Source organism: Tachypleus tridentatus, chromosome 3, assembly GCF_004210375.1.
Source record: "Tachypleus tridentatus isolate NWPU-2018 chromosome 3, ASM421037v1, whole genome shotgun sequence".
Classification (NCBI taxonomy): Eukaryota; Metazoa; Arthropoda; class Merostomata; order Xiphosura; family Limulidae; genus Tachypleus; species Tachypleus tridentatus.
This window is the reverse complement of record NC_134827.1, coordinates 46,199,924-46,213,099: the sequence shown is the minus strand read 5'-3', so window position 1 is coordinate 46,213,099 and position 13,176 is coordinate 46,199,924. Positions and strand designations below refer to the sequence as shown.

General features: G+C 34.7%; 1 protein-coding gene across 1 annotated transcript; it reads right to left on the bottom strand.

Moving 5' to 3' along the window:
* Window positions 1-4,708: 4,708 nt before the first annotated feature.
* On the bottom strand, window positions 4,709-11,664 carry LOC143246793 (protein FAM200C-like). The gene is made up of 2 exons (XM_076493947.1): window positions 6,055-11,664; window positions 4,709-5,798 (listed from the first exon to the last, which is right to left on the bottom strand). The coding sequence occupies exons 1-2, from the start codon at window positions 6,316-6,318 to the stop codon at window positions 4,716-4,718; spliced, it is 1,347 nt and encodes a 448-aa protein (XP_076350062.1). The 5' UTR covers window positions 6,319-11,664; the 3' UTR covers window positions 4,709-4,715.
* Between the last annotated feature and the right edge of the window lie 1,512 nt (window positions 11,665-13,176).

The following is a 13,176-nucleotide window of genomic DNA, read 5'->3' as shown; positions in this document are numbered from 1 at the left end:
TTGGTCTTAAACTGTGTATGTATTTCATTCATTCTTAAACAAAACTTGTATCACTTCCAGTGTAAGAAAAACTAAATATGGAAACCTCTTAGTTGTACTTTTGTTTATAATTTCTATAATGTATTAAAAATTGGCAGTCCGTAGATTAAACTGTGTTCTACAAATAATATCTCCGTACTGAACTACAGGTCTTACAAACACTGTCTGATTATTGAACAATATGTAATACAAAACATGCCTCTGTATTAAACTACAGGTCTTACAAACACTGCCTGATTATTGAACAATATGTAATACAAAACATGCTTCTGTATTAAACTACAGGTCTTACAAACACTGCCTGATTATTGAACAATATGTAATACAAAACATGCCTCTGTATTAAACTACAGGTCTTACAAACACTGTCTGATTATTGAGCAATATGTAATACAAAACATGCTTCTGTATTAAACTACAGGTCTTACAAACACTGCCTGATTATTGAACAATATGTAATACAAAACATGCTTCTGTATTAAACTACAGGTCTTACAAACACTGCCTGATTATTGAACAATATGTAATACAAAACATGCCTCTGTATTAAACTACAGGTCTTACAAACACTGTCTGATTATTGAGCAATATGTAATACAAAACATGCTTCTGTATTAAACTACAGGTCTTACAAACACTGCCTGATTATTGAACAATATGTAATACAAAACATGCTTCTGTATTAAACTACAGGTCTTACAAACACTGCCTGATTATTGAACAATATGTAATACAAAACATGCCTCTGTATTAAACTACAGGTCTTACAAACACTGTCTGATTATTGAACAATATGTAATACAAAACATGCTTCTGTATTAAACTACAGGTCTTACAAACACTGCCTGATTATTGAACAATATGTAACACAAAACATGCTTCTGTATTAAACTACAGGTCTTACAAACACTGTCTCATTATTGAACAATATGTAATACAAAACATGCTTCTGTATTAAACTACAGGTCTTACAAACACTGCCTGATTATTGAACAATATGTAACACAAAACATGCTTCTGTATTAAACTACAGGTCTTACAAACACTGTCTGATTATTGAACAATATGTAACACAAAACATGCTTCTGTATTAAACTACAGGTCTTACAAACACTGTCTGATTATTGAACAATATGTAATACAAAACATGCTTCTGTATTAAACTACAGGTCTTACAAACACTGCCTGATTATTGAACAATATGTAATACAAAACATGCTTCTGTATTAAACTACAGGTCTTACAAACACTGCCTGATTATTGAACAATATGTAATACAAAAACATGCCTCTGTATTAAACTACAGGTCTTACAAAAAATGTCTTAGTTGTGATAAGAAAGGGTGTGGCTAAAAAACCGGATTTAAGTGAATGAAGCCAGACTGGTAGTTAGACTTATAACATCGATAATAATTGTACAACAAACGTCCATTCATTATTTAGCCATGCCCAGTTTTACTTTGAGGCACGACGGTTGGTAAAATAGCATAAGGACCTTTTGTTTTTTATGAGATATCCTGACTGTCTGTCAATAAACACAAACAAACCATAGTAAGCCACACTGGCTTTAGGATCGCAATCCTATTATTGAGAACAGACCCATAGCTTACAGAAATAACCAGATTTTATAAAATATATGTGGTAGTGTTTCCTCTCCAAAACAGTGTTAATAGCATTCTTTGTCATCACGCCATGGAATCTAGATTAACAGTTTCTTCTCATCACCTGCATTCACTGTATACAGCTTTATTAAGCATCATTATTCACGCTAGTTGCTTAAGCTATGATGTGGCTAAGTTTCCTTTTATTAGGTTAATTTAATAAGATTTAGCAATTTTTTATTTTGAAGTTCGCAACGAATAATAATTGTCAACCCCTATTATTTGTTTTGAAAAGTTGAGCTGGAAACTGTTTATCTAATTTGTTTGGCCTAATTGATACTTATGTACCTGGACGTACTTTCACCCTATAGTTTTGTTGCTCTAAAAACAGCCGTCTTTAATCTGAATGATAAAAACTAAAAACAATCAATTTTTTGTTGTTAGGTGACGTTGTAATAAAAATGTTAGACTGATAGCTCACGTGACATTTTACGTAAGTGTGCGCATATATCTTCGTCAAAATTGAGCGGTTTTGTTAAATAACTTGGCATATGTGGTTTCCATTTAGACGACTATCTGTATGTAGGTTGTAAGGGTCTATCAGTGTACTAAGTTTGGCAGAAAATCCATAAAATTTAAGTATGTCTTTCTATCAAATAAAGTTTTCATACTTTCAGTGCAAAGAAAGAAAAAAATCACTCATAATTGAAGGACTAGTTTCGTTACTGGAAAGTAAAAACCTTCTAAGATAAATACAAAATGCCAGAACAAACATCAAATCACCTAGTTAGGTTAGTTTAATCTACCTTTAACGGTTTTAACAATACATCACAGCAATATATTAGGCTTTCAAAAAGCTTTCGATACTGTACGTTGCAACGGCTTTAAGTATACACTAATCAATTATAGAGTCCAAAAATACACCCTGAACAGATAGACAGTTTCTTTGAGAATCGTACCGTCAAAATTAATGACACTAGGTCTTAACATTTAACAGTGTATCACTGGACTTAACTCCCTCTTGTACACCTTATTCGTGACACACCTCTCACACTCGCATCAAAATATGCCGATAACATCGTGATATGAAGACTACAAAGACTCTTCAAGAAAATTATCGTATCGCATGGTGCAACAAATAAGGCACAAAACGTAACCCACAACCAATACAAGCGTTACATTCTACACAAACAGAGAATACAAATATATCAGTAATGTAAAACTGTATTACTGGTTATAACATCACCATAACCAAAACAATAAAATTTCTAAGTGTGACTCTAAACAATAAATTTACCTTGGCATCTCCACAATAAAGAAATTAAGTAAATGCTTCTAATCAGGACAGGACAGCTGAGATAAATAAGTTACCATACGACTAGGACAGCTGGGATAAATAAGTCACCATACGACTAGAACAGCTGAGATAAATAAGTCACCATACGACTAGGACAGCTGAGATAAATAAGTCACCATACGACTGGAACAGCTGAGATATACAAGTCACCATACGACTAAAACAGCTGAGATAAATAAGTCACCATACGACTAGGACAACTGAGATAAATAAGTCACCATACGACTAGGACAGCTGAGATAAATAAGTCACCATAAGATTAGGACAGCTGAGATAAATAAGTCACCAACGACTAGGACAGCTGAGATAAATAAGTCACCATACGACTAGGACAGCTGAGATAAATAAGTCATCATACGACTAGGACAGCTGAAATAAATAAGTCACCATACGACTAGGACAGCTGAGATAAATAAGTCATCATACGACTAGGACAGCTGAGATAAATAAGTCATCATACGACTAGGACAGCTGAGATAAATAAGTCACCATACGATTAGAACAGCTGAGATAAATACGTCACCATACAACTAGGACAGCTGAAATAAATAAGTCACCATACGACTAGGACAGCTGAGATAAATAAGTCACCATACGACAAGGACACTTTAGGCAAATAAGTCACCATAGACTAGGACACCTTAGGTAAATAAGTCACCATAAAACTAGAACAGCTCAGATAAATAAGTCACCATAAAACTAGAACAGCTCAAATAAATAAGTTACAATAAATTAGGACAGCTCACATAAATAAGTCACCATAAGATTAGGACACCTTAGGTAAATAAGCCACCATAAGACATCCGCAGTTTTATATAAAAAAAACATTTATCAGATGAATCATAAAATATATATGAAAGTTAACAGCACTACAGAACCGAGTAACCCACGAGCAACACCATTTGATACACCCACATATTATAAGTAGAAACTACGAAACTTCCCCCAGTTAAAGACAGAATCATGAAACTCGCAATTTTCTGTTTTAAAAAAATCAAAAATCGGAGAAAGTATAACTTTATCTTCGACAACAGTTTCAACCAGTAAAAACAACTGTTTTATGTATATACACATATACACACATCACTGATTTTTATCGAACGGATACCAAGTACCTGCCTCCGCTCTCCTTTGTTACTAATATCCGGGATCTTGGTGGGCTATATTAGGTCCCACCCACTAAAAGTGGGTTTTCTCGGGGTAATCCTATTTCCCCTCACAATTAAATTCAGTGCATTGCATCTATAGATCCGAGCCCAGAAATAGAATGAGACCTTTGTCTCCTTTACCTCAAAACAAGCCTATCTCACCTATCCTGACCTTTAAACTCTGACCGTTAGAATGTACAAGCTATTAGTCCACAACAGCTAATTTATATAACTTCTAGTTTAATAGAAAACACCTCTTGTTCGACGTAGGAAAATAATTTATCTTCCATCACCCCAGATATTGACTGTTAGACGGCTGTAATACCGTTAGACCAGTGGTTCCCAAACTTTTTCAGCTTGTTAACCAATTTAACATGCCACATTAAGCATGTTACCCCTTTCACAAAATGTTTTCAACATTGATATATATGGCTAAATTAAACTAGAGATATACTGCACTTTATTTATTTACAATTTATTTATATAATTTATTTACACTGAATTACACTTTTAATTATTGTATTTGATCATTGTGCATTTTTAATGAATATTGCCAAAGATGTCAAGAACATCAGTGGGATGGAGAGAGTTGCATACTTGAAGCTAGTTTAGGAATTCTTGGCTTTGTGGTTGAAAGTGCCAGCCTGGCATCGTTTGCAACATTCAAGCGAGTCCTCTTTTTTGTTTTCATCCCCAGCACGGTTGAGAACCCCTTCTCGCACAGATACGTTGCTGAGAATGATACCAACAACTTCAAGGCTCTCTTGGACAGAGTTGGCGAGTCAGCTAGTTGTGAAATCCAAAAGGAATCTGCATTTTGGTTTTGAAATTTGACTTTCAAGGCTTCATTTGCTCGCATTGTGATCCACTCCTCCCTTGCAGAGAAATCATCATCATGAATGGCCTCATCAGGTACAGAAAAGGGATGAATGATCCACTGAAGACTGGCTATTTTTAGGTCACTCTCTGGAAAGTAGTGCTGCATGCTTGTTTCAAGCCCCTTCAAATAGTCGCTCATCTGTTTGTTGATGGTCTGTAAAAGTGATCCAGTATCATAACTATTCTCCTCAACAAACTGGTCTAGGGTGGGAAACTGAGCGATCACTCCTTTCTCCAAGCGTCGAATCCAGAGTCTCAGTTTTCCCAGAAATGCGGTCACAGTGTGATGGGCATCAATGACAGTCGTGTATTGGCCCTGGAGTTGCAGATTATCACTGTTCAGCTCCGCAAATATGTCAGCCAAGTAACAAAGTCGAGCAAGCCACTCCTTATCAGTGAACTTGGTAGCAAAAGGAGATTCTTCTTGTTTCAGAAATTCCTGAAGAGCCGTTCGGAGCTCAATGACTCGACGTACAACCTTGCCTCGTGGCAACCAGCGAACATCGGTGTGGTAGAGCAGAACTTGATACTGCTCTCCCATTTCCTTGCACAGCTCCCTGAATATGCGCGAATTCACATCCCTGGACTTGATGAAGTTGATGATTTTCAACATATCTTCAAACACTAATTTCAGATTACCAGACAGGCTTTTTGATCCAAGAAAGTACCGATGAATGATGCAATGATCTACAGAAATTTCTGGATTCACAGCTTGTATGAGGCTCCGTAATCCACGATTACGACCCATCATCGACGGTGCTCCATCGACGGAGACCTAGATTAAAAAAGAAAAACTATTATAGATTGCGTCAGTTAGTCATTCTTACTTATCTTTTGCATTATAATTATATGGTTTTAATTTAATTTAATTTATTTTGGTACTTTAGTATTTCAGTACTTTTTTGTGAATTATGTATAAAATATTAGCTACACTACAGCTACTTGTACAATAAATAAAACTATATGACTATATGCCATGTAATTCATTGTATTTATACTAATCTAGACTTTATATAAACATCTCTCTCTACCTGTTGAACGCTGTTCCAATCCAATCCATTCGTGATAAAGAAACTGTTGATGATATTGAAGATATCTTCTCCCTTCGTGGTTGTCAGCAGATCTTCGCATAATAGGAACTCTTCTTTGATCTTGTCCTGGTGGACGTAACGAACGAACCCAAGGAGAACAGCACAACTGGCTACGTCACACGATTCATCAAATTGCAAGGAGAATTTGCTATATGAGCTTTCCTTGATCTCTGTTGTAACTTGGGACAGAATATCTGATGCCATGTCGTCGGCGGATTGTGTTGTTTGATAGAGATATGACACTCGCTTGATCCTCCCCACATACCTTGCTTACCATCTCGTATGCACAAGGCATAATCAGATTCTCTGCAATGGTGTGCATTTTTGTTGTTCGGCAACTTTATATGCAACAAAGTAAGATGCTTCGACCGCAGCTTGAAGCTTTTGGGCTTGAATTCCAGATGAACCGAACTGGATATTCCTCAGTGCTACAGCCCGGCGCTGAAAATAAGCCTGATCCTCATTTTGAAGATTTGGATGGCACTTCTGGAGGTGAGCTGAGAGTTTTGATGGCTTGAGGCTTTCATTTGTCAACACTTTGTGACATACTACACATTGTGGCCGATCCTCTCCACCAGAAGGTAAATTCGCAAAGCCATAGCGAAGAAAGGCGTCAGAGTAGGTGCGCTTTTTAGACATTTTATTGTTTAATCTGCAGAAAAAGAAAAACTGCATAAAAAAGTGTGAACAATGTGAACTTGTTATTTATTTTTTCTAGATAGCATTAAAAGAGCTTATTCAGCATAGGAATGATGTAATAGTAGGTAAATACTAACTATACTGCACAGGGCAGTACACATACGTACCAGGTTTTGTCTACCTCGGCTGATGCTCACATAGAAACTGACAGTGTGAAATAGTGGCAACCTCAGGCAGTGAGTGACGCGTACTGGACACGTCGATGAGTCATCAGGGTTACTGAGTGACTTGTGTTCTGAAGCAGTCTTGTCAAAATACTTTTAGGTTACCACACACTTAGATACATATTTTTTTCTTTTTTACTACTGTATATTAGTTGTTGATGTTTATTGTTATTTGGTTTAACTTTATTACATACTTAAAATAGGTTTAATTTACAACTTTACATACTAAGACTAAGTTAACATTAATCCTAATACCAGCTACCTCAATGTTTTCTTGATTTTCAGAATTTTAACTTGTTTTCTGTCACCCCTCCATTACCCCCTATAAATTGTTAAGTTACCCCCAGGGTATCGCATTGTTTTTACTAAAACCCTGCCAGTATAAAGTTAGAAAAATACCTGAGTATTAAATAATATCAGTGTATCAAACTATAGGTTTTACAAACTTACAGCGTTAAACTCTATTTCCTCGAAACAGCTTTACTGGATAAATATACCGGACACAATTATCAGATCACAAAAACATATTACTGGATTAAACAGAGTGCCTAATAAACCATGTTATTAATTTAAATTATATATCGTACAACAATGTCACTGACTTAAACTATATCTCTTACAACAATGTAACTTATTTAAACTACATATCGTAAAACGTTACTGACTTAAAATACATTTTGTACAACCATGTCACTTATTTAAACTATATATCGTACAACAATGTCACTGACTTAAACTATATCTCTTACAACAATGTAACTTATTTAAACTACATATCGTAAAACGTTACTGACTTAAACTACATATTGTACAACCATGTCACTTATTTAAACTACATATTGTACAACTATGTCATTTATTTAAACTACATATTGTACAACCATGTCACTTATTTAAACTACATATTGTACAACCATGTCACTTATTTAAACTATATATCGTGCAACAATATCACTGACTTAAACTACATACCTTACAACAATGTCACTATTTAAACTATATATCGTACAAAAATGTCACTGACTTAAACTATATCTCTTACAACAATGTAACTTATTTAAACTACATATCGTAAAACGTTACTGACTTAAACTACATATTGTACAACCATGGTACTTATTTAAACTACATATCGTAAAACAATGTTACTGACTTAAACAATATATATTGTTCAACAATGTAACTCACTTAAACTATATATCCTATAACAATGCCACTGATTTGAACTATAATCGTAAAACAATGTCACTGACTTAAACTATGTATCGTAAAACAATGTCACTGACTTAAACTCTGTATCCTACAAAACTCTCACTGACTTAGACTGCGTATCGTACAATAATGCCACTGACTTCAACGAAAATCGTACAACAATGTCACTGACTTAAGCTAAATATCTTACAACAATGTCACTTATTTAATCTATATATCGTAGAAGAATGTCACTGACTTAAACTATATGTCGTACAAATATATCACTGATTTAAACTACATATGGTACCACAATGTCACTGACTTAAACTATAATCGTACAACAATGTCACTGACTTAAACTATAATCGTACAACAATGTAACTGACTTAAACTACGTATTGTACAACAATCTAACTCACTTAATCTATATATCTTACAACAATGTCACTGATTTAAACTACATATCTTACAAAATGTCACTTATTTAAACTACATATCTTACAACAATGTCACTGATTTAAACTACATATCTTACAACAATGTCATTGATTTAAACTACATATCTTACAACAATGTCACTGATTTAAGCTTATTGTCATAATATCAAAATCTCTTTAAAGAGTAATACGTCGTAGATTTACTGGCGCTGGGTTAATATTTATGTTTAAGTATCACTACACCGAATTTAGCTGTGTGTGTGTGCTTAGAAAATCCCTGTATAAAAAGTTATCATATCCAATGAACTATGAACCAAGGTAAACATCAACCTATAACACTCATGAACAGTGGGAGATTATTGGTGAAGTTACGTTTCTACATATACATTGTAAACAGTTTCCCTTAAAACCCTGCTTAAACTATGAATAATTCTTAATTAATCTACATTAATAATGTTACTTTAACCCGCGTTAATGAAATTATTTGTGATGGATATCATTCAACAGCCATGACTGTGCATAACCATTCAGGTTAAGTTAGTTAAGATACCTTAATTTATCTGGTTGACGTGTTCTTGGAAGACGTTGGCCATCGAATGTTTCTGTTTATTCTGGAATTAATCGTGCAAATACGTCACACACAAGAATGAATACGGTATAACTGTACACGCATTATCCTATATGTTTCACCTTACTAATTAATCAGCTTCGAACTTCAATATGTATTTTTATATTGTCCGATCAGCGTGTCTTACAGTGTTTTCCAGATGTATGGACCATGACCACAATTAAAGCATGCGTTGACTTGTGGAAGTCATTTATGCCCCCCTCCCCCAAAGTAACGTATTGTTCATCTTTAACACTAAGTACGAACAAATAATATGAAAACAGGACAAACATAGGTGTAGAATTACAACTTATATTTTCCTTATTCCTAGAAAAATGATATTATTGTGTTTGTTTTTTTCCATTGCTTAGCAATAACCAATAAGGCCTAGCTTAAATCATAGTGATACAAGATATTAGTATTAGGCCTACCTTTGTACTTGTAGTTTTCTACGTCATAAAGAGAAGATTTAATGTTTAAGCGAGATAATATCGAACCAAACAATAATCTTTGCTCAGCTTTAAATAAAACAACGGCCAACAATTCCCACAATTGTATATCACCAGGAGAAAATGTTTAAACGAAATAACCTGAATAGTACAAATACCAAGCTTTGAAATTTTCGATTTTTATCTATGTTTGTTTGATACCATCATTATTTGGTTACTATCCTCAGTCCACTGTCATTTAACACTCATTTCACTAGTACAAAAGTAGAATAAACTTAGAATGTTTGGACCTATCTTGAAATGAATAACAACGTATTTCTTTGTACTTGCGATGATATATAACAGGCCTAAGGTCACTTATATCCATCAAGTCACTGTGGTTTAGGCTAAAGAGAATTAATTGTCTATAACTTTGCTTGAAATTAAAATTCGTAAATTAATACAAATCAATAAAAGCAAGATTTCTCCTGTTTGAATATTTTAAATTTTTCCTGTCACTAAATTCATCGTAAATCAGCATTTCACAAGGAACAAAACAGTTAAATCAGAGGTTAAATATAATTAAAATAGTATTATTTAAACCTGGATTTACAATATCTTAACACGCCTGAAGACGTTTTGAATGACAAAAATCATGAGAACTCGGCACCACAGAGTCGTTCTCAGATACCTAGGTGTCGCACTATTAGAAATTTAATCAAATACGGAATAGTGTGTGTGGTTTTTTTCTTATAGCAAAGCCACATCGAGCTATTTGCTGAGCCCACCCAGGGGAATCGAAACCCTGATTGTAGCGTTGTAAATCCGTAGACTTACCGCTGTATTAGCGGGGGCTAGGGAATAGTAAAAAATTTTCATGAGGAGTTTTTAATCTGCTTCTTCCGTGACGTTAGGGTTATGTGCTTGCACGTCAAATAACTCAAAACGTGTGCTTCAATTGTTAATATATATATATATTATCTGTTTCCAAATTACGTATTTCCCAAACTACACTCATATTTTTGATTTACCACTTAGATCTGTAACACTTTTAAAAAATTCAAATGACCTTGAATTAGGATTAAAGTAAATTATTTTGAGATATTAATTTTTCTAAACATAAATTGTGACGAGTGCAAATTGCAAAAAATGTCCGGTAACCAGTGCCTTACTTAAAGCACGGCATGATAAAGTTACATTGGATTTCTCTGTTAACAAGAGTTACAATGTTCACAATATCCGTGATTTCCGGACAAGGTGAGAGGATCTCGTTTTAAGCATTACAATTTAAGAAAAAGGACATTTTAACTTAAACAAACAGCCTGGTGGAAAGTTAAGACTGCTTTCAGAAAAACCTCTAGTTCGTCCTAAGCCTAACTCCCAGATAATGAACTACAATTATAGGGACATAAACTTAGAGGGGGCAGTTACTTTATGCGTGGAGGAGGGAATGTTTTCTAGTTCCTCATCAGTCCAATAACTGAATCTAAGCTGCAATCTCGAATGTTATTGTTTCTAGCATTAAACTTATTATACACCTTTTGGCATCAGTACACTCGTTCAAATATTACTGTTTGACACATACGTACTGTGAGCAATAATATATTTTTTACCTCAAGTTTTTGGAAATACTCTAGTTATGTATTTAACAGGTACAGTTTATTGTTTGCTATTTTTACTACAAGTGTTAATAACATAACTCTGCATCTACTCCTGGCAATCACCAACCGCCTCTGTGCATTATTTAATGTTTCGTCCAGTAATCTGTGTCGTCTTTGGTGAGTTATATTCATTAAAAATCTCAATTCTCGAAAGTCCTATGTAGTAGGCTTAACTCAGTACTGGAACAGAATTGGTTGACTAAGTTTTATTTAGTGTAGTACAAAAGGAAACGTTGGCACCGTATATATTCTTAGCTGAACGAAAAGGTAAATAAATTGTATTCAATATTTTCTTCTCTAAACTCCTACTGTAGTTTTAATAAGCATTAAGAAACGTTTATAATCAATGATTTCATGGTATAGTTTCACAGCTAGTAGCTACATAGGTTTTGATGACATGACAGTTAAACCGCATCCAGCCTAATTTATATATATAAATTGTATCAATAATTCTTCAAATTACCGAAAAAACAAAACAGAAATACCTGTTGTTTACAAATGTAACATTTAAAGATATAGTAACTTACAGTACCACGTGGTAACAGACTGATCTCGGTCCCCGAGGCCTCTCTAGAAAGTTGTACATCATTGTTTGTCGTTTCCTATACAAGGGGTCACGAGGTCGAGTCGATGATTTGATGGGTTTTCCAAGCAAGCTTGTCCGGGATAGTTGAAAATTTGACCGAGAAGATCCACTGTCTAATCGCCCTAGCTCCAGTCTTTCTACGAAGCCTGCCCGGGAGTCGCCTGCTAATTCAGACATTCTCCAACGGCGCTTTGGAGACATAGTAGGCCTAGCGCTATGGTTAAGGTATCCATAGGGCATACTACTGTCTGAACAACTCTTAACAGTTTCATACACCATTCATGGTGCATATCACCATCAGAATTCTTGAGAAGTTATTGCACGAAAGTACGAGACGTGAGCGTTAAGACTGAGAGAAAACACACAACCTGTCGATACTTCCAAAGTTCTGCAGATAAAATGTTTAATTAACAGATATTTTTATCATCGTTTGACGCAAGATTGGGCCGCGAAGATCTGATGGAGACGAACCCTTCAAACTTATCTTGACACTCAATGGCCACTGGTCATGTGTTGTCCGTGTAATATCAAGAATCTCTTGTCCACGTGTCTGATGCGTAAAGTCCTCGTTTAAATGCATATAACCCAGGCTAAACTTGAGTTCAACTGGTCAAAGAAGGTGCGTTGTGGTTTTAAACCACGCCGTTTTGATTCAAACGTCATTCAACTTCTGTGAACGAATTCTCAGTGTTACATTTGAAGATTACCTGGAGAGGGCAGTCTTGTCGCTAATGTTGCAGTGATGTCACAGATTTGTCTTGACACGTGCAGCAACAGACTAGTAGAACGATCAATACAGTGTTAGTGGCAATCCAGTTTGAGGCAGGTAGGAGCAGACCTAAAGATATGATCCAACTATAAATGAAAGTTGTCTGTATGATAACTATTGTTATTACTATTGTTTTAATAACATATATTAACACGTGCTAGGTAAACGAACTTGATATCTTTTTTCAACTGATAGTTGCGGATATATTAATATCTTCGTGAAAGAAAAAGAAAAAAAAAACACTCAAACTGTAACCACAAGAAAAAGAACACATTTAAAATACAAACGTAACAACATGTGCTGAAAACTCGCAGAAATGTACTGTAAATACTAAACAATTGTTATCACTAACGCAGTAATGTATTGTAAACACTAAACGTATTGTTATCTCAAATAGAGTAACGTACTGTAAACACTAACAATTGTAACATATTGTTACTATCAACACATTAATATATTGTTATAATTAATACAGTAGAGTACTGTAAACACTAACTACTGTAACATATTGTTACTA

Bases quoted from the DNA above. Each gene is read 5' to 3' on its own strand.
- LOC143246793 (XM_076493947.1), bottom strand. From the start codon at position 6,318: ATGGCATCAGATATTCTGTCCCAAGTTACAACAGAGATCAAGGAAAGC. The intron at 5,799-6,054 runs GTAGAGAGAGAT...TTTTTAATCTAG, and splicing joins ATTGGAACAGCGTTCAACAG to GTCTCCGTCGATGGAGCACC.